Source organism: Mollisia scopiformis (assembly GCF_001500285.1).
Source record: "Mollisia scopiformis unplaced genomic scaffold LY89scaffold_21, whole genome shotgun sequence".
Taxonomy (NCBI): Eukaryota; Fungi; Ascomycota; class Leotiomycetes; order Helotiales; family Mollisiaceae; genus Mollisia; species Mollisia scopiformis.
The window spans coordinates 534,637-562,269 of record NW_017263601.1 but is presented as its reverse complement, the minus strand read 5'-3'; the positions used below and the strand labels follow the sequence as shown (position 1 = coordinate 562,269).

Genomic DNA, 27,633 nt, shown 5'->3' with positions numbered 1-27,633 from the left:
CTGTCGATACCAAGAAGATCTATAGCCGGGGCGATATCTGGACTTGACGACATTGGAGTGCCGGGCTCATCGTTCTCAGAAGGTTTAGATTCGGTGTTGTTGTAACTGGAGAAACAGAACACCACAACGGGTCGTTTTATGCTCACTAGCGTCGAGCTAGAGGCTCTGCATCATAAGAGGGAGGACGGGACTATGGTAGTTTGCTTGTGAAGTCAATGGAACAAGACTTAACGGTAGAGTAACAGTTGACAATGACTATTTTGCATCTAGATACCTCATAGGAGCAGATCCAATGTCTATCGATGTCAGGGAGCTCCATGACCCATGATTGTTAGATTTGAAGAGTTGTGGTATGGAGCTGGGGAGCTTCTGATACATATGTATCATAGCTTCTGTAGCTGAGGATGAGTAATGTGTGAAAGAGGCCGTTCCATGCTCACTATCGCCGAGCTGGTGAGCGTGAATTGTAGAAGAGAGGGTTTGGTAGGTCTCTTGGAAGTGTCTACTATCTGCAAATGGGGAATAAACGTATGAGGAAGTGCTGCTTAGAAACTTACATTTGAGCGGAGAGTATTCTTTGTGTCGAAATCACAAATGCTGGACCTCCAAAGAACTTTATGGTCTTCAAAATTATTGATCTGGTGTATGTTACTTTGAAATTTGTCTCAATATTATCACTCTAGTTTGAGGCGCTGGTTTTGCTGGCAATGGGATAATAGTTGACAACGCAATAAGCGTTAGCAACAATTGTTCTTCATTGAAACTTTCAGATCCACTAGCAGTGCGTATGTAGTAAATCTCACATCGTATGGTGGTCATTAGATTCGATTAACTGCGGTGGTAGATCAGGGCCCGGAGAGCTCCAGATACCTGTGCCTGGATGTTGTCGACAAAGTTGAGGAGGAGGTAATGCGAAGAGGGCGTTTTATGCTCACTAGCGTGGAGCCAGTGGCATTGAATTGTGAAGAGACTTGGAAGAGCTTTGGGGTGAATCCCTAGGAAAGGAAGATTGTCTGCACTGAGAGCTGAAAGAGGTATATAATGACCTGCCTCTGGTTACGAAATGGTGTGAGACGAGAGATTCTCTGAGCCACAATCACATCAGCTCGATCTCCAACTTCCAAGTTTCGGCGTAACGCCTTGTTTTTGAGAGTGCTGCGACTTTCATGATCTAGGGTATGTTCCTTCAGCAAGCGTTTGGTGTTAGCATTCGCATTCTTGCCATATTCTCAAATATCGGCATTATTAGCAATGTGAAATCGATTTATAGCAGAAGAATAGTTTCTATCTAACAATGCTGCCACGTCTAGAATGCTTAATATAAGTGTAAGGCAAGGCAAGAGCCTCCATGTAGGATATCCTACGACTGTTGGACCGGGAGGGCTCCAGAGACGTGGAAAGAGAGTGGTTCCTTTTGTTTGCCATCGTGATAACATTAGGAAAGGGGCGTTTTATGCTCACTAGCGTCAAATTAGTCGTTCTGAGTCGTAGAAGAGGAGGAGGATCGGGAGGTTAGAGTGAATTTCTTGAGGTTTTGTGAGGACAGAAAAGCAGATTATATAAATCAAAGCTTGAACTTCCTCTGCTTACCCAATCTCATACAAATAGTGCATCCTGAAATCACTGGATCTACATAGCCCACCAAAGCCGCATTCCGTTTAGAACTTTTCCATGTCTCCTCAGAGTACCGTCACATGAAGGAAAGGTCCTGATTCTGAAAAGCTTGACTCGTTCATCACCGTCATTGCCAATGAGGTTACCCAACGGAGTAATGATTGATACTCGAGTAAAAGTTCACAAGAGAGGTAAAGCTTGATGGTGACAAGATTTTGGTTGTTTCTTTCACCAACACAGCTAGTCCTTCGACGTCCTCTATCAAGAGAAACAATTGAATGTATATCAGAAGGGATTGCCAAGGAATGGGGACAGGAAGCTGTAGGTCGTCGATTGCTCTTCTTCTTCACCTATTTCTTCAGTGACATTCTTTATACGGCTGGGGTTTGAGAACAGCAGGAGTGAATGAAGACAAAATCTCTCTCAAAGCGACGTATATAAGCATGCGATCTTCCCTTACTCTTGATCATATTGCTGATCAACCTCATCACAACCCATGCGGCTCCTTTGGAAAGTCTTGACTTTAAGGATCTTGCTGTCTTGCTTGCTTTGCTCGGAGAATAGTTGCAACACTAGTGGACATCAGTGTCATTATCATCGTCTTGATCCAGTTTATTGGACTTGTTGAAGACAAAGGAAGAGTTGATAGTAGCGTAATAGGTGCTAATTGAAGAACTCTTGACAACAATCATTGCCTCTTTGAGAATGCACCAAAGGAGGATAATACAGAGGGCTGCGTTTGGGGAGCCCCGGTTGTAATCGCCAAAAAGATTATCCGGGCTCATCACTTGTAAAGTCCAGCTCGTTCGGATTCAGAACTCCGCCAGAGGAAGAGAAGAACGAGGATTGGGATATTTTATAACTACTAGCATGGAGCCCCTGTGACTCAGTTCCAAAACGGAGAATCGAGGTGAACTCCTTGAGAATTGAGCTGGGTCTTATGGCTATATGGGTGAATACATATGGAAGTGACATGTACTGCAAATTCAATCTTACTTTTACTGCAGATTAGTTCCAGCAGCTGGTTTGGATTGCAAGAGACATTGGGCAACAAGTAAAGCTATAAGAGTTTTCTAGACATATTGGACGACTTACCTAGCTTTGAAAAATAATTTTTTGATAGATATTTTGTTCTTTAGGAAATTGCTTTGATTAACTTAAGATAAAACGAGGCTTGACAACATTCACGATTTCCCTCTCTGCATGAAAGAAGAACAAAACAAATGATTGCTACCGATGAAGATATTTGGGGCTGTTGGACCTGGCTTTGCAGTGTTAGACTAGGAGCCGGGCACATGCTTGCTGCTGCTTGTGTACGGTCTTCTGTTCCCGGGACAGGTTGATAATAGAAGGAAGGGACAGAGCAAGAATCTCGGCGTTATATAGTTCCTAGCGCCAAGCTAACGTCGAGTCATAAAGAGAAAGGATTTGGAGAAATTTTGGAGAAATAAGTTAGTGTTCTTCAGGAGGATGCTGTGTAATATTGTAACGCAATGATTAGTACTTATGCCATATACTAGATGTGGAGCAGTTCAAGGACTTTGGGTGAGTTGGGATTTTTCTGGCCACGTAATGTTGCAACCTAACAATAGTACTTATACTAACTACTAGCTATGGTGCATTTCAAGGACTTTGGCTAAATAGATGATGACTTAGAATAGTGGCTTGGATAATGCTCGCTTGAGGTTTCCCGTTAAGGAACAAAGGTTAAAGTCGTGTGCTGCCTATCTAGTGTGTATTGTATGTAGATCTAATTGACAACAAAACAAGAGTTAACAACAACAACTACCACTTATTTCCCCCGGAAAGAAACGAAACCCACGAGAATATCAATATTGTAGATATCCACAAATCTTTTCCTGCTCGATTTGTTCGCTCCTCATTGCGTTCCTAAGAATATGTTGGTGAGAGAGCGGACAAGATAATGATAGAGTCGTTTTATGCTCACTAGCGCCAGATACCAATGTACTTGTCAGGCAACAAATACTTGAAAAGGCTGAAATAGAGAGGTGAATATATTTACAGAGCGGCAGCAGACAGGGAGAGGTCGCAAAATCTTCTTACAACGTGCTCATGTCAGGCCGAGATGGAGAGGTGAATGTTACAGAGTTAAAGAGACCTGGACAAAGAGAAGTCGGGGATAACTTCACAAACAAGTATAAAAACAACAAGACAGCGACCATGGACCTGCTGCTTGTTCCCTGATCGCGAAGCAAGAAAGCAGATGTGTTTCCTGTAAAGCCGAATAAACAGATTGGTTAGCTGGAGAAACCTTAGTGTTTTGGAATAAGACTTTAAGTCTAAATTACTTGAAAAATCACTTGAGACAGAATGCTGACAGTAAAAGATATCTTGGCAACAATCAACTTTGAATCCCATGGAGTTGCAGCACGAACCATTTTTCCTTCTTGGCCCAACGAAGATCTTTTGATAAAAAGAAAAGAAAAAGCGGTGGAGGCGGCCGCCTGTATTTATACACAAAGGATAGGAGATGATTTCCGGAGCCTGTGATTCACTTGTATATGATTTCGGAATCTTTTGTCCGTTATTCCAGAATTCACTAGATTGAAAATATTCACTACCGCGGATCTCGCAACATTCGTCCGTCATTGAGGATTTCTCCAAGTGAGCTGTCAAACAATGATCCAGTCCCAAAGAAGAAAACTTTCGATGCTTATTAACGACAACACCCAAGTTGACAACAACTGCATTTCTCGGATCTCGGATATGTAGAACCAGTATAACCGATTCTCGTGAAAAGGGGGAGACCAATCTGACAATCTGAGAATCAGACAGGGGCTAGGTCGGGTTGATGTGCGATTGACTGCTTACGTTTGACGTGTCATAGCTGAGGGGATAGTATCTATAGGTTGCTAGAGAATCTTCTACAGGGGAGAGCAAGTCGTTTCAAGGACAGAAGGGGTGGATTTGATGGATAAAGGAATTGGAATTGCCCAGGGGAAAGCACGGAAATGGTCTGAGGCCGAGAAACCATTTCAATCCGCAAACTTAGATTATGAAAACGTTGATTGATTGAGCTTCACCCTGTCATGACCTTATAGATCAGGCCTAATATCAAACCAGAAAACGGCGTCCGGAGGTTAAACTTCCGTGTCAAAACTATCAGTGAATCAGACATCAAACCTTAAAACCTCGTCCTTCGTCCAATAGCTCTCCCACAACCCATCCTCAAAGTCTATAAAAGCCCCGACCGGCCCGCCCATTCTCCGGATGCCGATCCAAGTCCACCTAAATCCGAAGTGTTCAGTGGTGCTGTGGGAGATATGGTAGGTTTCTTAGAAGCGCGCTGAGGAAGTGGAGTAGTGCCAACCTTGTGACTGTACGGCTTTACTGTTGTCAAGTCCACGTTTATTGTCAAGAATTCCGAGGCAAGCCCCCCCCTCCCCGCCCCCCGCCCCCCCAAATCTCTCTCGAATGTGTGTCTTCACCTTTATCCAAGTCTACAATCTTTGTTCAAGCACGAAGCTAAGTGCAACCCGGAGCCACAAAGCCAGCAAACACAGGACGCAATTGTACTGGGCGGTGAAGCTTTCTTGTTGATAAGAAAAGAAGAAGAAGAAGAAGATAGAGCTGGGTGGGCGACCGCTTGTATTTATAGGCGGAGGTCTGGTGGGAGAAAGGAAATTTCTCAGTTTATCTCGTACTCTCCTGTCCCGGGATTCACTAATAACTTTGACACGGAAGTTTAACCTCCGGACGCCGTTTTCTGGTTTAACGTCAGATTCACTAATAACTTTGTACTATATATTCGACAAACGGAATTCTCTAACATCTCATAGACGCCGAGCCGAGAAAGAGCAATCGAGATGACGCCCGATCACTGTCCGGGCTGCATGAATTCTGGTTAGCCTAATGTAACTCAACGTCAAGTCTAAGTCGGTTATTCTATGGGCTTGAGAATGCCGATCAACGAAGAGCCTTGTGCACAATTTCGCCACTTTTGTCCGTCATTAAAGAAATCTGATGATCTCTCGTTGAGTGAATCTAGAGCATTGTGCACTAGTTCAGTTTATCCTCCCCTTTTCTATTTATAAATACCGGCGGCCGCCCCGCCCGCTTTTTTTCTTCTTTTCTCAACAACAAAATCGCGATCAAGCTAGAGCCAGAGCTGGAGTGGGCGAAGTTGACAAATCTTTCCATTGGAGAAGTCTCACTGGAGCCATGCCTGGGTGTTGATTCAAACTTTCCTTTGAGCGAGATCTTTCTTGACAACACATAAATGTTGACAGCAATATTTGCTTCGTGACAACAAAATAAGAATAATCTCAAAACTTTTCAGCCCTTAGCTTCCCAAGCAATTGCACGCTGTCTAAAGCATCAAAGAAAATTCACAGAAGGAAGGGAAAATGCGGTTGGCTAGCGGTCGAGTGTGCAACAGCTCCTGGATCCTGCTGAGTTGAGTAACTTTCAGATCCCTGTAGTGCCTTTGTTGACAAAAGAAGGAAATGGGAGTAGGTGGTATTTATATACCTACCATATACTTACTTTGAAGGAGTGGATTGACTTGAACCTTCTCCTGAAGCGGGAATAAACTTAGCCTCGGACGTAGAAAAGAGAGAGAGAAAAAAGGAAAAAAAAAGAGATCCAGTTCACTAATACCAAAAATTCACTCTCTCTCCTTATATGTCGGGAAGAAGAAATTTCTCACTAGTATATATACTTCCAGGATCTAACGCTTTTGGGAAATCAACATTGGAGCATTGAACGGCACCCCTCGTCTAATTGGACCGTCCGATCAATCTGTCACCCAAGAGGTTGACGCGTTGATCATGATATGCTTTATGAACCTGGATTTGGATAGCGTGTTAACGAGTCTAAAAGTTGGGACATAAATATCTAGCTCAGACGAATTCGTGAAGATGGCTGACATGCAGGAAATTTGACAGCGCTAATATGTTGACAACAAAAACAAAGTAAAGTCATCAAATAAGAAGAGAAAGATGAGTAATATAAGCAAGAAATTTGGCTTACGGTAAGACGCAAATCGTCTCATCCCAACACCCAACACCATAGCTTCCAAATCTCGGTTCTCGTCTGAAGCTTATAATACTCTGGCCACTTCTTTGCGATCGCCTTGACAGCTCCAGAGAAAGAATTTCCTAAAAGAGTTAGATCCTACGCAATATATACCTGAGAGGAATTATTGAGGAGACTTGTGATTCAGTCCCATGATTCACTCTTTCAGACATGATTCAAAAAGTCTGCTTCTCAGTTGATTCATTGAAATTTCCAGAATACCCACTAAATTGAATCCTAGAAACACCATGACCTTAAAGTTCTGAAAGGACAAGAGTGAATTGCCACCGCAAGTAAATCTGCCGACTGCAGAAAGCAAGAAACAGACCAGAATCCCGGAGCTTGCAACATAAAAACCGATCCAACGCTTTTAGGACAAGCCGCAAATCGAGAAAGTAGGGGACAAACGTGTGTCTCCTGGAGCGAAAAGAATATAAAAAGCGCGGACCCAACAGTCTTCAAATACAAAGGCATATGCTAGCTATTCGAAAGGAGCATGCTTGGAAGAGGCGTGTAGAGTGTGGTGATTAGGTGGGTTACATAGATTATTGCAAGGTTTGACAACGACAATTGAAACTCGGCAAAGACATCATTATACTTGTTCGAATTAGCTCCGCCTCTCTCGTCCGAAGCAGAGTCTTAGCCACGGCAGTCAAAACAAGAAAGAGGAAGCGAATGAAGATGATGCAACGATGGCAGAGCGGGGAAAAAACAAACAAGAACCACCAAGCTTACAATTTCTCACGAACAAGTACCGACTTTGTATCTAAGCAAACTGTGAATTATCCCTGGTGCACTATTCACTCTTGCCCACAAGCTGGTAACGGAAACCCTGCCCGACTTACCATTTCTACCTTTTGTATATAAACATCAACCCGGAGGTCGGAGATAGTTTCTTCCGTGTCGACAAACTTGAAGAACTACAATCTCATGGTTGTGAGCCCAAGTATGAAAACCCAGAAGCTGATCTAATGCTTTTGGGAGCGGCGGCACAGGACCCATCCGAGTCTTAACGGTCAGCTTTCCCAGATACAGATCATTGCGGAGCTTGACAACGATAACTAAGTAGATGTTGACAACGCAATCAATTTGGGGGACAAGGAATGACAACAAGAATTTCATCCTTACAAAGATCAAGATTTCCTACATAAACTTTAGCTCAAAAAAGTCAAAACTATTGTGCGTGCCATCAGAAGGACTTGGCAGCCCAAAGGCACCGTGGATTGGAACTCTTGATCAAAGTCTTGTTCTGAGAAACGGATTTCTGGACGGTCTTCGGCCGTTATATATACCCGTCCCCGACTACAGATCTAGACGAGAATTGGCAATCTTTTCATGAGTGAATGAAAACAGGTGTGAGTCAAGCCCAAATCCAAATCCAAGCTAACAGCCATCTCCCAAGTATATAATCTCCCAACCTAACGCTTTTAGGGAAAATATCCGTCGTTTAGATACTTTAAGCTCGCACACCGGAGGCCGATGGGCGGGCGCGGTAAAGTCCCAACTTTTTTCATGACATTTGATCATGATATGTACTAAAGCTTTCCAGAGCTACTTTAGCATGTTTAGGATAGAGAAGTTGTTTAGTAATAAAGAAGTTGACAATAGGTGCCTAGGAATTACTGTCAGATCTCTTGTTGCTGTCAACAAACCCACCAATGCATGTAACAAAAATGTAGGAAGAAAACAAACTTTTACCGCATTGTACAACACATTTTTGATTCCTTGACCTGCTTCAAAGTCAGGACTTGATATCAGACAATAGCGGTTTTGTTGCACAACCCCGGGTTGGTCTTGGCAGTTAAGTGAGACCGTTGGACGAGAAGCTGGAGGAAGTGTTTCTGCAACATGCCTCCTAAATTCCATAATCACGACTTCTAATCGGAAAGAAGGTTTCTACAGCGGGGAAAAGGTTTCTTATCTCGAGGAATCAATTGTGATTAACACTTGATAAGCTCAAAAGTCAATCTCCAAAGATAGACAATACCTTATTCTTTTGTTGCACATCGGAATTGTCAATAGAATAAATGCTCGGAAAGTTTGTCTAGTTGACCGTACTTGACAAGCTTTAAAGTCAGTCTCTAAGGATAGACAATACCTTGTTCTTTTGTTACACATCCCGCCTTCCAACAAAACTTTTGCTTAGAAAGTCTGTCCAGTTGATCAGACTTGACAAGCTCTGAAATTAGTCATTGTGAACAAACAATACTCTGTTGCTAGAAGCACCACAAGCCATAAATCTCAGACAATCCATTGAACGGCGGCTTTCAAGACCTTTCAAAAGTTAACTCTAGCAAGATCTACTACCAGTAGCCTCTTGTAACATTCCTGGAGTCTGCCGTTGCGCTAGATTATATACTCGTGCTCCTCTGCGCAAAATTAGCAAAATAAAAAATCACATTCATTCACTCTGTCAAAGACTCAAAATCAAGAAACTTGAATCGATCACCAAAATTAAAGCCGTATACGACCACACTTCCAACCTAGCGAGCCAATCTTTTGTAGCACCCAAAAGTCAACACTCAGAACCATCGACCGAAATCGATAGTTCTTCCAAACGAGCAGCTGGTGCTAGATTTAAAGAGGAGGCTATAAGTCCATCTGGAAATCTGTCAACTGAGCTAACAATATATTAGATAACCTTGGGTTTTCCAGACTACATGGTAGAGGAATTGCTTATTTAACTTTATATACTAATCGAAACCTTTACACGTCATAAACAGATACCACACGGGATCACCGCTGGGCTTTGGCCTTTACGCTACTTCCACAGGAGCACAAGACACAGCGTTTAGACAACTACAAACTTATACCCCTCTGCCATGAACGCCTAGATTAGGCGTTACAAACCTGACTCAATCATCTTTAAACTCATCCCATGAGAACAAACAAAAGCATTGCTATTACACCCAACCCCCCAACAAAACCAGACTTGATGAGCTTCAAAGTCAAGCTCCAAAGAAGGACAATGAGAAACAACTTTCCCAACAATGGTTGAATGGCTAGGACAGACAATGTCCTACCCGTCATACATCGTATCTTCAAATCATATTTCAATACAAGCAAAAGCGAAAAGGGGGATGGTCAGTACTTAAGCACTTGCTAGACGGACCTTTATTAAGAAAGACTTTCGAGCAGAGATCGTAGGGAGATCATCCATACTTAATCGAAGGACACATACATACATGACATTGAACAAAACAACCAAGGTAATAGCTTATCCCTACTTCGGCACATCACAACTCGCAACCCCTCACCCCTCAACCCCCTCAAAGCCAACATTTCCTCCCAGAATAAAAACCCAACCCCTCGCCAGCAGCCACCAAATCCCAACAACACATTCTACCAATCTACCATTCTACCATTTTCATGACCACTCACTCACTCACTCACTCACTCACTCACTCACTCACTCACTCACTCCCTCCTTCCCCTCCCTCCAAGATCTTAAACCACTCACTCTCCTGCTGGTCTCATATTCTTTAACTGCATGAAACGACAACAACAGGAATTGGCAACAAAACGCTCCTTGACAACACCATCACCACCAACCATCACCACCGCCACCACCACCAAAGATAACCTGAGACCTGCAGAAAAGAAAACTCCCAGACGCCAGCCAAAAACAGAGAACCACAACCGGGCTCAGCAACCAGCCATGAATCAACAACAAAGATTGGGTTGAGGTTGAAGAAGAAAAAAGAGGAAGAAGAAGATGGGGGACAGGGGTATTTATAGATAGATCTATGGTTGGAGGAGGGAATAGAGGTGGGGGAAGTGAGAGGAGGGAAGAGGTGAGTTGGAAAGTGGGGTGAATATGGAATGGAATGAGGCTTGGGAGTGAATCTTTAGTTGTTGCAATCTGGAAGAGGGAAAGTGGGAAGAAAGAAGGTGAATAATAGCAAAGCATTCACAAAACACCATGAGATTGAATAGAGCAAGGCAGGCAGGCAGGCTACTTAGCCCCCAAACCTTCCACATTGCAGCGGGGTAATTCACCAAACCTCCTCCATAATTCAATGAAAGTCAAACAAACCCGTCATGTCACAGCACAAGATTTCACAGTCACGCACACAATTTGCAGAATCCGATCCGCCATTTGATTACCTCAAGCAAAAGCAACCGTCTAAAAACTCCCGCAAGCCAATCCTCGAGACCAGAAAAGAAACGCTCAACCACAACGAAGAAGAACCATAAGAAATCTACCCGCTTCACCTCCCCCGCAACCACCCGATTTTCTGCTACGCAATATGACGACGACCTGCAGAAATAGCTGCTATATACCCCCCAAAAATCCTCCAGCGAGGACACCCACCTCATTATCCTTCAGTAGAGGGTGTAGCCGCCGTCAATGATGACATTGCTGCCAGTCATGAAAGCGGAGGCGTCGGAAGCGAGGAGGACGGCGAGGCCGTTGAGGTCTTCGACGGCGCCGAGGCGGTTTTGAGGAGTCAAGGAGCGCCAGATCTTCTTTTGGGCGTCGAGGGCTGGGACGTTGTTTAGGGCTGTGTCCATGTAACCTAGATTTGTGCGTTAGTTTTGGAAGTGTGCGGGGTAAATGCAGGGAATAGGGGAAGCGAACGTACCTGGAGAGATGCAGTTCACGCGGATGTGGTACTTGGCCCATTCGGCAGCCAGGGACTTTCCGAGTTGGATGACACCGGCCTTGGAGGCGTTGTAGCAGGATTGCTCTTGTGGGTAGTTGACGATGGAGCCGGACATGGAGGCGATGAAGATGATGGATCCTGGCTTGTTGGCTGCGATCATGTGCTTTCCGACGGCTTGGGCCATCAAGAAGGAACCGTTCAGGTTGATGTCAATGAGGCGTGCGAACTTCTTGGTGTCGTAGGTCTCGGCAGGCATATTGGAGCTGGAGAAAGTAGAAGTTAGCAAATATTTCGTCATTGGCAGATTCAGCTGATCTCGAAGTCATGGGGAAAACTTACTCAGCGATACCGGCAGAGTTGATCAGGACATCTGGGACACCGTAGGCCTTGACGATAGCAGCAATGGACTCGGTGATGGCGTTCTCGTCACGAACATCGACGTTGTAGAAAGCGACCGGGACGGAATCACCAGTCAACTTGTGAAGCTCAGCAACAGCCTCCTCTCCAGTTGCTGGGTTGGCATCCATGATGATGAGAGCCTTAGCACCAGCCTCGGCACAGGCTTGGGCCATTGAGTATCCAAGACCACGAGCACCACTGAAAAGATAGAAGTTAGCTGTTGTTCTACCGCCCTCTGTCAAGGGATTGTAAACGTGAATAATTCCTCTCGCAGAAGCTTTACGCTCGCGGAAACAGTGCATAACAGATCGGAGTAGCTTACCCAGTGACGACAACAACCTTGTCCATGAGAGAAAGCCTCTGCATGGTGCGAGGAAGCTGGTTGTAGACGGTCTTGTTCAAGGGAGCGCCCTCAACGGAGGTTTGGTCGACCTTGATGGTGGTACGCTCAATGTGGCCATCGGTGTAGGTAGCAGCAGAAACCTCTCCAGCAGCGACAACGTCAGGAACTGGCTCTCGAAGACGAGAAGCAGCTGTGAAAGCAGCGCGGGAGACTCTTGAGACGGTTGGGATTGCGGCGACGCGTGAAGCGCGAGCGGCGCGGACGATCTGTCGGGAGAACATCTGGTGGAATGTGTTTGCGGGTTGTAATTAAAAGTTGTAGAAGTATCGGAAGTTGTTATGGGTATCGAAGAAGAGAAGTGGTTGTGGTTGTGTGGGAAGGAAGTTGGGAAGGACGCGAGACGAGGACTTTTTATATCTGCGGAAAGGGTCGAGGCTGCGTGAATGCGAAAATGACGACGTTCCACTAGCACAATCGAAATTCACTTTTTGTATGACACAAAAAATTATCTCCTGATGCTCCGCTCGCTTTTATTTTTGAATGGACGCAGGAAAAATGGCTTCTAAGACCTGGGGAGGCTTTTGTGGTGTGGGGGAAAAGAGGGATTTTTCTGTTCACCACTGATCAGTTTATGCTCGTTTGATTTTGCAAGACAAGTGTCTTTGAACTTACCTGGGGAACTTCTAATGTTTCTAATGAGAAGAATGTCGATTTTATGAGCTGAAAGCAAAGTTGCTGAGAGCGCAAACAAGATTGGGTATATAGAATTGGTGATCGTTGTAGCAGTTGTACAAACAAAAAGCAGTCGTCGTCGGAATCCCAGCTCTTGGTCTTCCTATCAATCTCTTTTCGTCTATCTCTAAAACAAGCGTTGCAAAGAGCAAGAGTCTAGATTCTGAACAAACAAAGAAGGATGTCTATAATGATGAAGCAAGGACTTTTGGGGTGTGCGGGCGGGCGTCTATTATATCTAGTCAGACGGGACTTGGCCACCGTTTCGTATCCGTCACGAGGGGAGATCTTTTCGAATAAGCAAAAGGCTTTCTAAAAACAAACGCCGATCGGATGGTGGTGTTTCCTGGGAGATACGAAGGGACCTAGACTCGGAGATGGGCGGTGCGAGATATCTTTTCTCTGAAATACTGCGTGATGAAGAAGAAGTGAGCTGCTATGAAATGGGAATGGGGGGCAAGAGGTCAGGTTCTTTTCTAGAAAATTTCACAATAGGGTTCTGATAGCGGCCGTGGGTCCAGATTACAGAGCAGCAGGGGAGGTGGCCCTCGTTACAGGGACCCTCACTAAACAGGGAAGTGGAAGCAGGCCGCTGCCAGGGTAGCTGCACGGTAGCTCTGCTCTCCTTGACTAGCCGGTGCAGAAGTTCAACGCCCGTGCGCAGCGTGCAGCCAGGTGGCAGCCCAGCTTTAATTTTTAAATTATTATTATTATTATTTTAGATTTCTAGGGGCTTTTTGGTGGGATGAGGTGGGATCATCGGCCGGCTTTGGTGCGTGTGATGGGGTTTGATAGTGGGTAGTGAGTGGATAGTGCCACAGTGGGCGCTGAGCAATCCGCACAATCCACATTCCTCGACCGCCCCAGCCCAGCTCGCCACCAGATTGCCCACTATTGGCACGCTGGGTCCAGGATAGTGGTGCCGGGAAATAGTCTCTCTCGCCTACGGATTCGAATTCAGGGTTCATTTCTCGTAGGGTCTTCCTTAGAGCGGATTTCCAAGCTGCTTAGGGCTGGTGGGCTGTCTGAATTCAATCATGATTATCGAATGGAGGAAGACGTCGTGGGGGTTGCAGAAGATTGGCAGCTTCACTAGTGTTCTGGATGCAACGACATGAGAAGTACGAGGCGGTGTGTCGCGACGCACAGCATGGCTCTTCGTCCTTCCCTCCTCCCACTCTCTGCTCTCAGGTACGCAGGCACCATGTACCACCAGACCAAGAGATTACAGTAGCTATTGCTCATACGCTATGTACGAGTACGGGCACGGAGACGCCCTGAGCTTCGCGCTCTCGCTCGGTACGGCTCCGAGCTATTGATCAGCTGGACACCAGAGTTTGGTCGAGGGAGATTTGACTGTGAAATAGATAGCATGGGATAGGATGGGGAATTCGGAAATAGGTATCCTAGGGAATAATGTTTCTGGTAAGGACTGAGTACGTACTACTCCGTGCCATCCCATACCGTCCATGTACCATTGTCACACTCGGGAGGAGGAGATCAAACCCGTTGCTTGCAGCTCTGACAGACTTAGGCGAGCGAAGCATTTCTTGGACGGTAGCGAATATGTCTCACAACCCGCAACCGTGTTTGGTTTCCCCTCCGACGCTTTCTCCATCTTTAATTCTGGGGGGCTTCGAGCCAGAGAGCCAACGAGCAGCTCTCAAACGTACATGTGGAGCTATCCCCGGGCACGATTCAGTAGCCTCGTTGCTTGATCTGATATTTGGATTATGCGGATGCGCATGCCGCCCATGTGGAGTGCCATGGGCGATCTCTTGGACGAGATTCTTATTTCGAGGTCGGTCTCTGCTTGGCTTCTGTGAACTTCCTCTGGGTGTAATTCCGGAGTTACACTCCTTGACTCCAGGAGCTGCGACTACTGCTGTACGCTACACCACGGATGTCCGTCCGAGGGTGCAGTGACACATGGTCTGCTCATGGCAGCATGGCGGTGAGACTCAACCTCGAAGTCACCCCTTCCATCCTCCTCCTCAACAAAACCGTCTCTCCTCTCTTACAGGCAACAACCTCATCCCACGTCTGTCTCGTCCCTCCAACGGTGGATAATGAATAATGCGGGCGTGAAGGAAGCCGTGCATGCAGCGGATGGGGAACGAGAAACAACGACACAATCATCATCTGATGCCCATTCCCTCCTTTCTTTTTCCTCCAAGACACCCGCTTCTTCTCCTCATTCACGGTCAGACCATCATCATCTTATTTATATACGCGAGATTTTTCCTTTTTGCGGCTTAACATTCATTGTGTCATGTTCCGGCAGTGGGAGGAGATTTGGATTTTAACGCCACGGTGCCACCGTCTATTCTCGCTTGTGTAAGCGGCTTCTAGAAGGAAATGCTCTAAGTCCATGGGGGTCATGCAGCATTTCGTCTAAACCGTTTCCGGAGAAGACCTTCCTGGCATTGAAAATGTACCCAAATGGATCTGGTCTTCTTCGGGGCATATGTTCTTATCAATGCTTCTGTTTTCGGCGTGGCGATAATCGGTGATATTCAAGCTCTGCTTTCAGGATACTTGATTCATGTCGCCGACTACGAATATCATCACCTCATCAAGCATCTCTCTTTCACCCTCTCTCGTGCGGACCGAAAGCAAAAATAAATAAGCTCCCGCAACCAAAGTTCTTGGGTCCCAAATCTATCCTGTTTTCAGCCCGACTCCCAATCTAATTGATTAATTACCCAAACAGGACAGATCCCTCAAAGCCCCCCCCAAAAAATCCCTGACGATCCGGAGCTTGGCCCGATTTTTTTCTCAGCCCCCCCGGATAACCTCCAAGAAAGATTATTCTGAAACATCACTTCTGACTCGTGATCTGAAAGCCCTTCGTTCTTGGGATTTTTTGTTGCGAATCGCACTTCTTGCGAGATTATGCGCTGGTGTTTGAGTGCTGTTATGGGTTGTATTGGTGAGGGATTAGGGGAGAAGGCGAGATGAATAGAGTTTACTGATCGTGGTCAGTTGAGGTGGGATGAATGAAGGTTTTCGGGAGGATCCGAATGAAGTTTTCGAGATCTTTGAAAGTTAAACTGATTATGGAGTCGAGTCAAGTATCTCTGGGTCGTTCGAATTGCGCATGCTAGAGATGGAGATGGAGGCATGCAAGTCAATCGAGAGCTGCATTGCATGACTTTGGTCTTGCAGCTGCTGGTCGAAATGCCGACTCGTCAAGCAGCATTCTCAGTATCGTCGAGATTCAAGCAAGTGCAGTGGTGCTTTGGAAGAGATAATCCGCAAATGCGATTAAGTCGCTCCGCTGATCGAAGTGCAATAATAGCTCAAGATCTGTTTGTGTTAATTTCACTTCCCAATTTCTATCGTTCTTCTGCTGTCAACCACTTGATCGTTTCAATCACTCGCACCACCTTTCAATTGCACGCAATATATATTTCATCTCCAGAAGCCATCTCATGATAATAATGGAAGCTCAGTGCACAGCTCACATTCTATTTGTTCCTGCCACTTTTTCTGCTTTGGTCGTTCTGAATGCAGTTTCGCGGTCGCAATCGCCGCTTTCGTCTAAATTCTTCCTACGTACTGCATCGAACCAAATCAGAATTAATTTTTCGTTATATCGTGTGCAGACCCCACGTCAAGATGGACGAAAATCCCACAGTATCTATCGTTTCTCGACGAACACCTCTTCATCATGTCGAATCCACAACCCACCATAATGCCTCGGCGAGGGCTACCAGGGTATCCTGCTGCACCACTGCCCGGAATCACCACCTTCCCAATCATCAATCCAGACGGCAAAGCCTACGATGATTTCCTTGACTATTTTCGGCAACAAATGCCCCCCAATCGAAAAAAAGTTGTCTGGGATGACTTCCAAAACAGTTATTGGCCAGAAGTTAGACCCGAGGGATCCGTTCAGCTGTTCGATAATATGCTCACACATCCTGATGGTCACATTATCAGTGCCGAAACTGATCCTGTTCCCTTCCAAATTGTTGCAGGTCTCGAACAGGCACTCAAAGCTATGGACCCTGCAGATACCAACAACTTAGTTGCACGTCAAATCAAGGAAATCCTGTCCTACTGTAAGCATTCCAAGACCATAGTTTATGTCGTTCTCAGTTAGCAGACCAAGATGTGGCTCATGAATCAATTTGCTCTCGTGGTTCCTGCAATGTGTTTCAGCAAGTAAACGTCGGGGCTTTCACTAATCGTCGTTCTAGGGTATGGAGCCAACTCAATGAAGGCCCTTGATCGTTTCCTGGATGCTAGACAGTCTTTTCTCCGCCAGTGGCCAGAGGGTGACGGAAGAAACCTCTTAGATCCTTCAGTCAACGTTGACGAAGAAAGAGATCTCTACCTCGAATGGTATTTCCGAAGACTTTTCACCAGAGTCCTACACCTTCCAGGCTTGTTAACCTTCCGTCAGGATCCAGACAACCCTACCAATATGACCAGAGTCAACGATCTGGTATCAGTATTTTTGTCGAGCAAATTACTTTTAGAGCTTGAACATGAGAAAGTTGAATCTCTAGAATGGGTTGAGAGCGGAGAGGAATTTGATTGGGACCAGACTGATCCTCGACACAATTACATGATGTGGATCTATTTGTCTAGAGAGATTATCGACACAGCCCTGAAAAACGCATTCGATGCCACCAAAGTACCATTAGGACCCGTGATTGCCATGGCTGCTGCTGCAGCAGAAAGGGGAGAGCCTTTTGACGAAGAAACCATCGTTGACAACAATGTAAAGTTTGCTGGGCTTCCAATGCTGGAAAAAATTGGTCAGGTAAGTCGAGCTTGAAGAGGAAAATGAGCTTTGACTAACTCGCGGAGACTATGAATACCGCGCTCGACGAAAATCCTTTTGAACGCCTCCTTCTCCAGCTCCTCGACAAGGAAAACACATTCGAAAGTTCTCTGAGTGTTGAGCACGTGGAAGATAAACTTATCACAAAGCAGATCTCAGTCATAGACGAGGAAAACGTTGCTCGCGGTCCATTTAGCATGGATCGCGCCGAAGCGATTCGTGAAAAAATTGAACCGTCAATCTTGAAAATGATGCAAGATATTTCGTCTATCAATCGTCAAAGAAGGAATCATCGACTTTTCCGAGATTGGCATATGGGCCATAGGCCTTGGTAAGCTCTCTTCCTATCTCTGAAATCTCAGCGTTTGTCTCCTTGCAGTTGACAAGAGAAGCACTGTGCTACAAAACCTGTGATACCAGTTTTGTTGGAATTGCTAATAAGCATCCTTAGGATAAAATTGTTCCAGATTTATGACAGTAATCTCGCTGGGTTTACTTGGTTGGCTGGACCTATTCGAACATTTACCAACCATACGAATATCTCTCTTATCGACGATGATCCAATCGATGGAAACTGGCATCACCCGTCATCCTATAAGAACCTTGCGTTCCAGCTCTTCGATGTTGTCCCTGTGGATTTGGCATCCGAGAAGAATATTGACTACCTTCAAGAATGCAAGATATGCAAACTAGCGATGGTTGCAGAAGGCTCGAAACCCAAACGATTCAAGCCTACACACCCAAAAAGCAGATTTGCTAAATTCTATAACGAAAATTCTCCTCTGGCTCACACAGTCATGAGACTTCTCTGTGGCCATCATTTTCACGTAACCTGCATCATTGGATATTGGGACCTAGCATTCCAGTACACTCACACTTGCCCAGAATGCCAGATGACCGCTCCCCTGAACTGGGAGATTGTTGCACTACCTCCTCTCGATTATGCACCACCAACTCCCGACAATCCTCACCCAGGCAATACATTTGCACACAACACGTACGCTCACCATCGAGCTACACTCATGTTCGGGGCTCTCGAACAAACCATGACTAGCAAGAAGCTATATGATCTCCCAACCCAGAGAGATTTCACCAACGTGACCGGCCCCAAGGGCAGTCGTCCAAGGCCAGGAACACGCGAAGAAAAATTTAAAGCGGGACTGGATCGTATCGCTGCAGAGTATTGGGTAAGAGAGAATATGTGTAATTTGGCGTATGAAGACAATCCTGTTCGATGGGAAAGTCAGCGGTATCCTGCGGGCAAAAGGCCGTTTTTGGAAATGGATGATAACACTGTAAGTCAATATTACTCAGATTTGAAATGAGCATGTACTGATATAATTTCTGTAACAGGATTTAACACCTCAAAGAGGCGCGGTGTTCAATGCCATGACTTTGGCGACCGGTTCTGTTAATGTAGCCCCCATGGGATCTGGGCTCGCGGGTGCTCAAGCTCTTGGTACGTCTCTTTTTTCTTGGTACGTCTCTTCCAAACTAACAAATCTAGGCCGTACACTCGGTTCTCGGTACATGGCGTCTCAATATCAACCATTTCCCGATCTCCCAAACTACAATCCGGATGTCTATGATTATGATAGTGAGAGGATATTGCAGGGGACGAGGTTTCAGCCGGTGGTTGAGGCGGCCGTGATGAGGAAGAGGAGGAGGACGAGGGATACTGCTTTTAGGGCTGCGGCGAAGGCACAGGGGAACACTATTTAGTGAGGATGAGGAGCTTAGAGGGGAGAAGGGTAGAGGATTTGGTTTTGCGTTTATAGTAGTTAAAGTCCATGACTTAAAGTGGAAGCCGGAGGAAATGCATACAGTATTCCCCCAGAAAGTTTCCGGGATACTTTATACCCTTTATTTACTTACCAGTTTTAATCGTGTTCTCTGAAAGTCTTTCAGCAAATACAAATTATTAGCTCAAATGCATTTTCATATTTGATGTTCATGAAATAGCAATGAATCAAGCTCGATTTGGTCGCATACCTGAAGTACTTCGAATATCCTGGTTTTTTTTAGGGAGAAGACTATATGGTCTAGACCTTTTCTTGATCATTAACTCACGCAGCTATGCTACTCCATAATCTCACCGTCAATCTTCAGGCTGGCAGCTGAGTTAGATTGACTCAACCATCGTCTCTCTGCTCTTCCATCTTTCCCCTTTCCATCAAAATCCTCGCAATAGTCACCATCCAACCCAACCTCAAATCTTCCCCCTCCCCTCTCCCTCCACCTCTTTTGCCTCTCCCACCCCCGTCCCACTCTCCAACAACCCCCTCAAACCCCCAACCATCGCCCTACACTCCCCAAACGTCGCAAGTTGAACCGCCTCCGCCCACCCACACCACCGCGCCTCCGCGACCTCCTTTTCCTGGATCCGGAGCTCTTGGTTTCCTTGCACTAGGGCGGGGTAGTAGAGGACTTCCTTTCCTTCCTTTCTTCCTGGGGTGATGTATCTCTCTCTTAAGACAGTCTCTGTTCCCGTTTCATTGCTGGCGGCGGGGTTAGCACTAGGGTTGGAAGAGGGAAGAGGAGGGAGAGAGGAAAGGGCAGTGAAGAACTATAGAGCTAGAGCTCGTAGGAAAATGGGGTTGACTCAGACGTACGAACACAAAGGAATCAAATCACCGTGCGTGATCTTCAGGCCTGTTTCTTCAAACAACTCCCTAATTGCCGTAGCTTGATGGTCGGCGTCGAGCGGTTCGGGGTGGCCTTTGGGGAAACACCAGAATGTGTCAGACGAGGCGAGGGTTCGTTGGCGGATTAGGAGGAGGTGGGTGTTTGTTGTTGTGGGGGTGGGTGAGGTGGGTGAAGATGAAGAGGGAGAGGTTGAGGGGATCAGGCGGAGAGGAATGATGCCGTAGGAGCGGTCTGTTATTGGAGGGTTTGCGGGTGGAGACGACATTTTGTTTTGGGTATGTTGAGGGAGGGAGGGATGGAGAGGGAAATGGGAGATGAGGTGGATGAGATGGAGAGGTTGTCACGTGGATTGGAGGGGTTGGTTTGAAGATGGTGAGATTAGATGTTCTTTGTGTGAGAGGTTGAAGAGTTGGAGCGGGTTTCGTACAAATATTGCTGCTTGTAAGGAAGAGTGGGAGGAGTTGCTGTGTAAGTATGGAAGCAAGTGAATTTGGAGGGCATTTTTAAGAGGTTAATGTCCTTGAGGAAGTGGGAAAGAGGGGAAGAAATCTGGAATCGTTGAATATTTATTAGCCGTGCTCAAAGGAAGATTTATATCACTCAATGTCAGGCAACACGTAAAAGATTTACAAAACGTCACATGTCAAAAGTTCTTTGAAAAGGTAGACTTTTATTCAAATGTACAACCCCTAAGATCTTCTTCTTTCATATCTCAAGCTAACTCTGCCTAAAACTCCAAATGCCCTAGCTAACAACTCCTCCCTTCTTGTTTCTTCACCTAATCACCGAGATAGAGTAAGAATGGAGAAATTCGAGAAAGTGTACGCTGTAGCCGTGGCAAAACTCGCTGCAAGACTGGTATAAGATAGATCCGCAAATGAGAGATAACATGGAGGTACGTATGCTGTATGATTGATAGATTGTGGAGATATTTGGGGGGTGTTCTACTTCTTCATCTCAACGTAGTTGGCTGGGAAAATTCCAGTTCGAGTACCGATGATGCCAGTCCTATACTAATATCAGTTCTTGTTTTGGATGTTGAAATGAGCAATCATACCACCAATCGTTTGTACTCTCAGTCTTCTTTGTCACTGTGATAATATCACCCTTCTTGAAGCCCAAATCTCCAGGCTGATCTGCATCGAATGTAAACAATGCCACAGCCTCATTCGACCTCAAACTTCCAGTCTTGCTTTGGAACAGTGGTTTCGGTGCAGCAGGTCTGCCTGGTCCAATCTTACCACTTCCTGTTGGACTTCTAGGAGTATCAGAGAATGTATAATCATCGTCAAATCCACCTCGACCACGACCCGCTCCAAAACTGTTGATTCTTGATGAGCTACCAGTTGGTGTGCGGTCGTAGATATCGTCGGCCCAAGTACTCGCTCTCTTTGGCCTATCCTGGTATACGTAGTCGTTGTCCCCAGAGTTCACACTTCCTGTACGATCCCTCCTCACACCTTCTCCAAACGCACTTCCTCTTCTTCCTTCCCAGACAACATCGTCGTGTCTGTCATCGTAGACTGGAATATCGTTATAAGTCGCGTCATCACTAGCTCCGATACCAGCAAAGATTCTCGAGTTCAGGATATTCATCAGAGGTTGAGCAGCAGGTGGCGGTCGAACAGCTCCCGTCAATAACTCTGCAGCCGTGAATCGTCGTCCATAGAGCTTCTCATTGGCATCTCTTCTCTCAATGATCGCAGATCCTTCCAAACTCACACCAGCAAACAAACCCTTCGTCTTACTGTAACTGAAAATCCCCGCAACACCCTTCATGCTGGCAGCACCAGCCGCTTCAGCATTTCGTCCTACAGGTCCAGCAGCTATTGAAACATTGCCTCCCAATGTCAAAGATCCTGCTTGTGAGAATGTCCGTACCGCCGCTGCATCATTGAGAATGAACACAAAGTCTGTAAGTTCGAATCCAATTTGGCCACCAAATCCAGCTCCACCAGTGCCGATTGCTGAAGGAGCGCTCCAAGATCCGTCTGCGAGACGGGCCACGACTACTCCATTTCCATATCGAGCTGATCCGAGGAAGCCTGCTTTAATAACTGTGAGGATTGCCAGACCCTATGCCTTCCGGTTAATTGTGTTCTGTAAGGCTGAAGAGTGAGGGATAATTCTGCGAGGGTTCATACCTTTGCGTTTGCTAGAACTTGAGGAGGAATGATCTTGTCTGGTCCAAAGGCCTGTCGAGGGTCGACAAACGAAGCTAGAATCTTGCCGCACTTTTTACATTCCGCTGTTAAGGCTGTCAGTTGGGCTCTGTAATAGAGTTTCTTAGAGAAGATGCTTACACGCCATAGACGACGGGAGAGGATTGTGAATTCCCATAGTTGCGTATTTGTTCGGACCCTTCGGAAAGTTCGAGGAAGTTGAGTTTGCGAATGCGCTGAGCCGGAGCGAGTGGTTGAAATGTAGTGGGGTGTTGTACGAAGGAATCGAGGTTCGTTCCACGATCGCAGATCTGCCGTCTATGCTAGTTGTTGTGATGAGAAGCAAAAGCACTTGGATTCACAGCTCAGACGTCGTCTCCAAGAGCGATTCTCTGTCGAGGCAAAAATGCGACGAAGGATGGATGTTCGTTCATGATGCCGGTCGGCTTACTATCAATCAAATATGACGATGGCTCGCAAGCCACGCCTTGCACCAGCCACAATTGCCTTTCACCCAATCATAGGATTCACTTCAGAGTGGCTCAGCTCCACGCGTTCTGATTCTCTAAACTCCGGCTTGACATCTTGCCGCTACCTACGTGCGTACAATCCATTGCTTCACTTACAACTAATACTTTGTACATTCTACGAGGCTAGAAACGGGCTTGCAGACAAGCATAAGCATAAACACTCAACCCCACCGCAATCGCAAGAAGCAAATAAATTAAGCTCGGGCGCTTCAGCGCACCCGGTGCGAACAAAGACAACGTTGAAACAAGCCGACGCCCATCCAATCCACTTCCGCTGAATCCGGTCTCGAACACACACTTCTCCTCGAGAACCAAATATTCCACGAAGACGAGCATACCTTTGCGCAAGGCTACTTGAAAGACGGTTTGAAGGTCAAGAAATCAAGGAGGCAAGATGTCAGACGCATACGAACGAGAGCGCCAGAACAACTCACGGCTGTCGGAGCTGTCGGCGAAGGTTACAGCGTTGAGAGGAGTGACGGTCGATATTTACGATAATGTTAGGTCGCAAGATGTCATTGACAATACGGTACGTTTTTCTGCCCTCTCAGCTCTTGCGCCGAAGTAGAAAAGGAGGTGCCGAGATTGGTGCTGACAGCGAATAGTCTGATACCTTTTCCTCTATGAGCACAAGTTTGAAAGGGTCCGCAGGCAGGTTGGGACGAATGGCTGCGAGTGGAAATAAGGTTGCGATATTGAAGCTCTCAGGGATGATTGTGGGGGGAGTCCTATCCTTGTGGTTTATATGGGGACTTATCTTTTGAGATTGGGCTGGGAATAGGAGGTGAAGGCTTCCAGGCGTATATTACGAGGATGGATATTGTATTGTACGTGAACATACTGCAGCATAGCATTGGCGTTCGGGTGTGGAATAGGGAATTGAGTCGCTGGTCTCTGATCAGCACTTTGTCACAAATGTATCGAGGCACATGTTTTATTGTATGAACAGATGTGGATTGCTCGAATGTGTATTTTTCTCTAAATCTTCGCTGGCCCAATCTACTCCCACACATTCGAAAACAGATCCTCACTGGCCGCAAATCCAGTCGCAGGCTTAGATTGGGTTGTTCCAGCTCCAGGAGTGACAGGAGCCGCACTGCTCCATCCTCCGAAATCATCATCTGCAGCAACCTTTGGAGTTGCCCCTGCGGTATTGAACCCTCCTCCACCACCCGGGACGATACTCTGGTTCGCTAGCGATCCGCCTGAACCCCATCCAAAAGACCCAGAGCTTGTTTGTGGAGGAGGTGCCTTAGCAGCTGGAGGACTGGTCGTAGCAGAGCTCCATGCATCGTTAGATCCCCACGCGTCATGATTTCCCCAACCACTCATCTGTGCTGGAGGCGATTGAGGTTTGGGAGGAGCTAGCTGTGAGAGATTGAATACGGACGATTGTGGAGGCGGGGACGCAATGGTTTGCTTCGGGGGTACGGGAGGTTGAGGAGATGGGGCCGAGAAGTCGAAGAGGTCACTGAGGCCAGAGCTTGCATTTGTAGTCGAAACAGGGGTTGGCATGCCAGGTGCTGAGTCGAAAGCACCAAAGCCACTTGATGAGCTAAACCCTCTGCTTGGTTGCGGTGGTTGGGCAGGCTTCGCTGCTGGTTTTGTGTCGAAAAAACTGCCTCCGCTTAGAGGTGGGGGAGAGGTCTGAGAAGGTGCCCTCTGATGGCTAGAAATATTCCCTAGTCCTGAGAATGCGGAAGGCTTCTGCTGGGTCTGTGTAGGTGGCGACTTAGGCGCAGAGAAGCTTAAGCTGCTGAAAGCATCATTCATTCCACCAAAACTTGTCTGCGTAGGTGGGGGAGATTGCTGCATAGGCGATTGCATTCCACCGAACGAGCCTTGGGAAACATGAGAAGGCTGCTGTTGAGGCTGTGGTCGAGGAGCTGAGGCATATAGAGAGAGAATAGACTGCTTCAAGTCTGGCCGTGATTGGGTGCCTGGAGTCGCTGCAGCACTGGATGGTCGATTTGGTGGTGGAGCTTCTGTTCCAAAGAAGTCCAAGCCAAGTAGAGAATCAGCGGGCTTGGTCTGCTTAGGAGGAGCAGGCTCTGAATTTGGTGGAGGTCTTGTAGCTGTTGGTCCTGCTGTACTCGCTCGTGGAGGTGGTTGGCTATCGTCTGCAAATAGATCTGGCTGAGGAGCTCTTCTGATCTGGGAAGGACCCTGTGCTGCAGGAGATGCAGAAGCTCTCTGAGAGGTAGAACGCTCAATAGCTTGTTTCTCCTTCACTAGACTCAATGGAACATCATCGTCCCCTTCGGCATCGAGAGTCGATGGATCTGGCATAGGTCCCTCCATCACCCATCTTTTCGATTCGTATTTTGTCCTGATAAAGTTCTCAATCTTTGCCTCGGATGGTACATGCCCTGGTGCCAGCTTCGCTTCCCAGTATTTGTTCGCTCTTGAGTTGCCCCATTTCAATACACTTTGTAATTGTTCATCGGTCCAGGCGTCGAGATCGACGGACTTGACTCTGCTGATGTGCGTGCCCATTCCTCGATGTATACCAGAACATCTTATGCAGATGAAGATACCCAAGTTCCAGCTTGCCCATCTTGGATCTGGTAGTCATAATGTCAGTCTCAAGGACAATTAACAAGGACGAGAAAGGGTCGAGACTTACGCTTATTCCTTTTGCAATCCGCACACGTCTTGTTCCCCTCTAGTTTCAAGAGGCTCTTGATCGTCTGCGTGTTCTGCGCAGCGCGCTCTGCAGCTGGGTTCGGAGCCCTCCTCGACATGACGATTCTAGGTATGTAATCAGCAAGAACGAGGGTATTGGACAATGCGATGTTGTAAATAGAATACTAGGTCTGGTAATTCCAAAGGGAGCCTTGATTCCACATCACCAATTGTGGCTGTGTGGCTGGAAAGAATTTGGGGCGTGGAGCGAACGGGCCGACGCTAGGATTGTCGCCTTTACTGACGTCGTCGATTGGTGGGGAAAGGGACATTTGAAATCGTTCTGCAGCTGTATCTGTGCCACCATAAGAGTATTCCAAAGAGTTTCCTATCTGTTCAGCTGAAATCGTCTGTTCTCTACTTTCATCTCCTACAAATACTCCATGCGCTTCCCTACTTTTCCTAACATCATCCGCACATTCTACACTCTCAGCAACTACAGTCGTGTTTCATCGCAAGCTCAATACAAAGCTCTCAATAACTTCTCTCGAGTCACTGTCTACAAGTCAATGCCTACGTTCCCCTTCCTATCTAGTCTCTTCAGTTCCAGCAGCTCTTCCTCCGACATGTCTTATCCAGTCCAAAAGAGTGATGATGAGTGGCAAGCTGTTCTCTCCAAGGGTAAGCATTTCAGAAAGTATATCCATTTGTACACATCTAACGTAAGCTTAGAGCAATTCCGCGTCTTGAGAGAGAAAGGCACTGAAGCTCCTTTCGTTGGCAAATACGACAAGCATATGCCAGATACTGGTATCTACACCTGCGCTGCCTGCGACGCTCCTCTCTACAAAGCTTCACACAAATTCAAATCAGGATGTGGATGGCCAGCATACTTTGACAACATCCCAGGCGCTGTCACTCGCCACACCGATTCTACCCTTGGAATGTCGAGGACCGAGATTGTTTGCTCCAACTGCGGTGGACACTTGGGACATGTTTTCAAGGGCGAGGGATACGCAAATCCTACAGATGAGAGACATTGTGTAAACAGTGTCAGCATGAAGTTCTCACCGGAAGATGAAGTGGTCGATAAGGCGGATAGCAAGGTGTAAATGGATTAGGAGGGTTTGACGTCAAGGGGTGAAGCATGGAGAGCGGGTGCGCTGGAGGGATTGTGAATACAAGGCGATACAAGAATACACTTGAGGAGAGGAATGCAAAGATTTTTCATCTAATTTCTACCCTGTCATTCAGAGAAGTGTTTTGAATCCTGTTTTCGATTTCTTTATCTGAATTCATTGGCTGAAGAAACCGATCTTCAGTGATAGGTGCGCTGTCCTCTCTTCGAGGGGCACTTCCTCTCAAGAGAACGCCTTCTAGAATGCTCGATTCCCCAGTGGGAAGCATTATTTATCATTCTTTGAGATGCAAACGAGAGTGCAGCAATTTGTTCCATCCTAGCCGTCGGCAAGATGCTATCGCGTGCCAGGTCCCTTGCTGCGATCCTGAGTCTAAGTTTTGTTATTTCTTCCACGCCTTCTTCGAGCTGCTCCTCCCTTTCTCACCTCGTCTCCATGCTGAGAACTGTAAGTTCCTTTTTAGCAAACATGAGTTAGAAGGTACCTAAAAGGTGTCATCCACGCCGAGATACCGATGATACTGCAGAGATCTCCTCCCCCTCCCCCCCAAAATTCATGTGACCCACCACTCTCGGAGGACGCGCCTGAATACTGAGATAAGTTAACTAACCTGGGCATTAGAACATGGCGCTCACGGCGCTTGGATAAAATAGAGGCTATACAATCCAAGATCATCCAGCAGCTACAGGAAGAGGAGAAAGGTCGTTGATCTCGTTCTACTCGAACCACCAGATCGACAAATCGGAATGAGCTAGGAGGACTTTGAGATGTAGGTAAGGATAATGCGAGTTCCAGGGGGAAATTAGCAAGACCGAGAGGTGCTGTCGAGCCTTATTCCCCTTCAATAAATGCTGTTGAGCCAATTTTAGGAAAGAGCAAGTGATGTGTACAAAAATCAAGTAATCGCCATTTCCGTCGATCGCTACATCGACATATGATACATTCCAATTGCTTTGTTTCCTCAACACGCATCATCAAGGTCCACAATCATAATGGACTTCATT

General features: G+C 46.5%; 9 protein-coding genes across 9 annotated transcripts; 4 read left to right on the top strand and 5 right to left on the bottom strand.

Moving 5' to 3' along the window:
* Window positions 1–2,137: 2,137 nt before the first annotated feature.
* Window positions 2,138–2,399, bottom strand: LY89DRAFT_738235 (uncharacterized protein; the record flags this gene model as incomplete). The annotated part of the gene is made up of 2 exons (XM_018220349.1): window positions 2,138–2,186; window positions 2,236–2,399. The coding sequence occupies 2 exons, from the start codon at window positions 2,397–2,399 to the stop codon at window positions 2,138–2,140; spliced, it is 213 nt and encodes a 70-aa protein (XP_018066801.1).
* Window positions 2,400–10,674: 8,275 nt separating this feature from the next.
* Window positions 10,675–12,755, bottom strand: LY89DRAFT_207618 (putative D-arabinitol 2-dehydrogenase). Its single transcript, XM_018205833.1, has 6 exons — window positions 12,673–12,755; window positions 11,980–12,610; window positions 11,810–11,855; window positions 11,598–11,755; window positions 11,238–11,521; window positions 10,675–11,183 (listed from the first exon to the last, which is right to left on the bottom strand). The coding sequence occupies exons 2-6, from the start codon at window positions 12,279–12,281 to the stop codon at window positions 10,978–10,980; spliced, it is 996 nt and encodes a 331-aa protein (XP_018066800.1). The 5' UTR covers window positions 12,282–12,610; window positions 12,673–12,755; the 3' UTR covers window positions 10,675–10,977.
* Window positions 12,756–13,924: 1,169 nt separating this feature from the next.
* Window positions 13,925–14,745, top strand: LY89DRAFT_207550 (uncharacterized protein). The gene has a single exon (XM_018205832.1). It carries the CDS (start codon window positions 14,149–14,151, stop codon window positions 14,656–14,658), a length of 510 nt encoding a protein of 169 aa, XP_018066799.1. The 5' UTR covers window positions 13,925–14,148; the 3' UTR covers window positions 14,659–14,745.
* Window positions 14,746–16,288: 1,543 nt separating this feature from the next.
* LY89DRAFT_207546 (uncharacterized protein) lies at window positions 16,289–19,428 on the top strand. Its single transcript, XM_018205831.1, has 5 exons — window positions 16,289–16,799; window positions 16,938–17,506; window positions 17,554–17,858; window positions 17,979–18,822; window positions 18,881–19,428. The coding sequence occupies exons 1-5, from the start codon at window positions 16,406–16,408 to the stop codon at window positions 19,247–19,249; spliced, it is 2,481 nt and encodes an 826-aa protein (XP_018066798.1). The 5' UTR covers window positions 16,289–16,405; the 3' UTR covers window positions 19,250–19,428.
* A 308-nt stretch (window positions 19,429–19,736) lies between these two features.
* Window positions 19,737–20,723, bottom strand: LY89DRAFT_722062 (uncharacterized protein; the record flags this gene model as incomplete). Its single annotated transcript, XM_018218701.1, has 2 exons — window positions 20,140–20,723; window positions 19,737–20,025 (listed from the first exon to the last, which is right to left on the bottom strand). Exons 1-2 carry the CDS (start codon window positions 20,436–20,438, stop codon window positions 19,737–19,739), a joined length of 588 nt encoding a protein of 195 aa, XP_018066797.1. The 5' UTR covers window positions 20,439–20,723.
* Window positions 20,724–21,117: 394 nt separating this feature from the next.
* On the bottom strand, window positions 21,118–22,513 carry LY89DRAFT_592906 (DUF500-domain-containing protein; the record flags this gene model as incomplete). Its single annotated transcript, XM_018209720.1, has 4 exons — window positions 21,118–21,181; window positions 21,231–22,249; window positions 22,318–22,421; window positions 22,477–22,513. 4 exons carry the CDS (start codon window positions 22,511–22,513, stop codon window positions 21,118–21,120), a joined length of 1,224 nt encoding a protein of 407 aa, XP_018066796.1.
* Window positions 22,514–23,259: 746 nt separating this feature from the next.
* On the top strand, window positions 23,260–23,827 carry LY89DRAFT_623603 (uncharacterized protein; the record flags this gene model as incomplete). The annotated part of the gene is made up of 2 exons (XM_018211023.1): window positions 23,260–23,394; window positions 23,471–23,827. The coding sequence occupies 2 exons, from the start codon at window positions 23,260–23,262 to the stop codon at window positions 23,627–23,629; spliced, it is 294 nt and encodes a 97-aa protein (XP_018066795.1). The 3' UTR covers window positions 23,630–23,827.
* On the bottom strand, window positions 23,802–25,719 carry LY89DRAFT_623600 (ArfGap-domain-containing protein). The gene is made up of 2 exons (XM_018211022.1): window positions 25,492–25,719; window positions 23,802–25,429 (listed from the first exon to the last, which is right to left on the bottom strand). The coding sequence occupies exons 1-2, from the start codon at window positions 25,607–25,609 to the stop codon at window positions 23,865–23,867; spliced, it is 1,683 nt and encodes a 560-aa protein (XP_018066794.1). The 5' UTR covers window positions 25,610–25,719; the 3' UTR covers window positions 23,802–23,864.
* A 188-nt stretch (window positions 25,720–25,907) lies between these two features.
* On the top strand, window positions 25,908–26,699 carry LY89DRAFT_652899 (methionine-R-sulfoxide reductase-like protein SelR). The gene is made up of 2 exons (XM_018212223.1): window positions 25,908–26,171; window positions 26,223–26,699. The coding sequence occupies exons 1-2, from the start codon at window positions 25,934–25,936 to the stop codon at window positions 26,600–26,602; spliced, it is 618 nt and encodes a 205-aa protein (XP_018066793.1). The 5' UTR covers window positions 25,908–25,933; the 3' UTR covers window positions 26,603–26,699.
* Window positions 26,700–27,633: the final 934 nt, after the last annotated feature.

Bases quoted from the DNA above. Each gene is read 5' to 3' on its own strand.
- LY89DRAFT_652899 (XM_018212223.1), top strand. From the start codon at position 25,934: ATGCGCTTCCCTACTTTTCCTAACATCATCCGCACATTCTACACTCTC. The intron at 26,172-26,222 runs GTAAGCATTTCA...ACGTAAGCTTAG, and splicing joins GCAAGCTGTTCTCTCCAAGG to AGCAATTCCGCGTCTTGAGA.
- LY89DRAFT_207550 (XM_018205832.1), top strand. From the start codon at position 14,149: ATGTTTCTGGTAAGGACTGAGTACGTACTACTCCGTGCCATCCCATAC.
- LY89DRAFT_623600 (XM_018211022.1), bottom strand. From the start codon at position 25,609: ATGTCGAGGAGGGCTCCGAACCCAGCTGCAGAGCGCGCTGCGCAGAAC. The intron at 25,430-25,491 runs GTAAGTCTCGAC...TATGACTACCAG, and splicing joins GGATTGCAAAAGGAATAAGC to ATCCAAGATGGGCAAGCTGG.
- LY89DRAFT_207618 (XM_018205833.1), bottom strand. From the start codon at position 12,281: ATGTTCTCCCGACAGATCGTCCGCGCCGCTCGCGCTTCACGCGTCGCC. The intron at 11,856-11,979 runs GTAAGCTACTCC...CTATCTTTTCAG, and splicing joins AAGGTTGTTGTCGTCACTGG to TGGTGCTCGTGGTCTTGGAT. The intron at 11,184-11,237 runs GTACGTTCGCTT...TCCAAAACTAAC, and splicing joins CGTGAACTGCATCTCTCCAG to GCACAAATCTAGGTTACATG.
- LY89DRAFT_207546 (XM_018205831.1), top strand. From the start codon at position 16,406: ATGTCGAATCCACAACCCACCATAATGCCTCGGCGAGGGCTACCAGGG. The intron at 16,800-16,937 runs GTAAGCATTCCA...TCGTCGTTCTAG, and splicing joins CAAGGAAATCCTGTCCTACT to GGTATGGAGCCAACTCAATG. The intron at 18,823-18,880 runs GTAAGTCAATAT...TTTCTGTAACAG, and splicing joins TGGAAATGGATGATAACACT to GATTTAACACCTCAAAGAGG.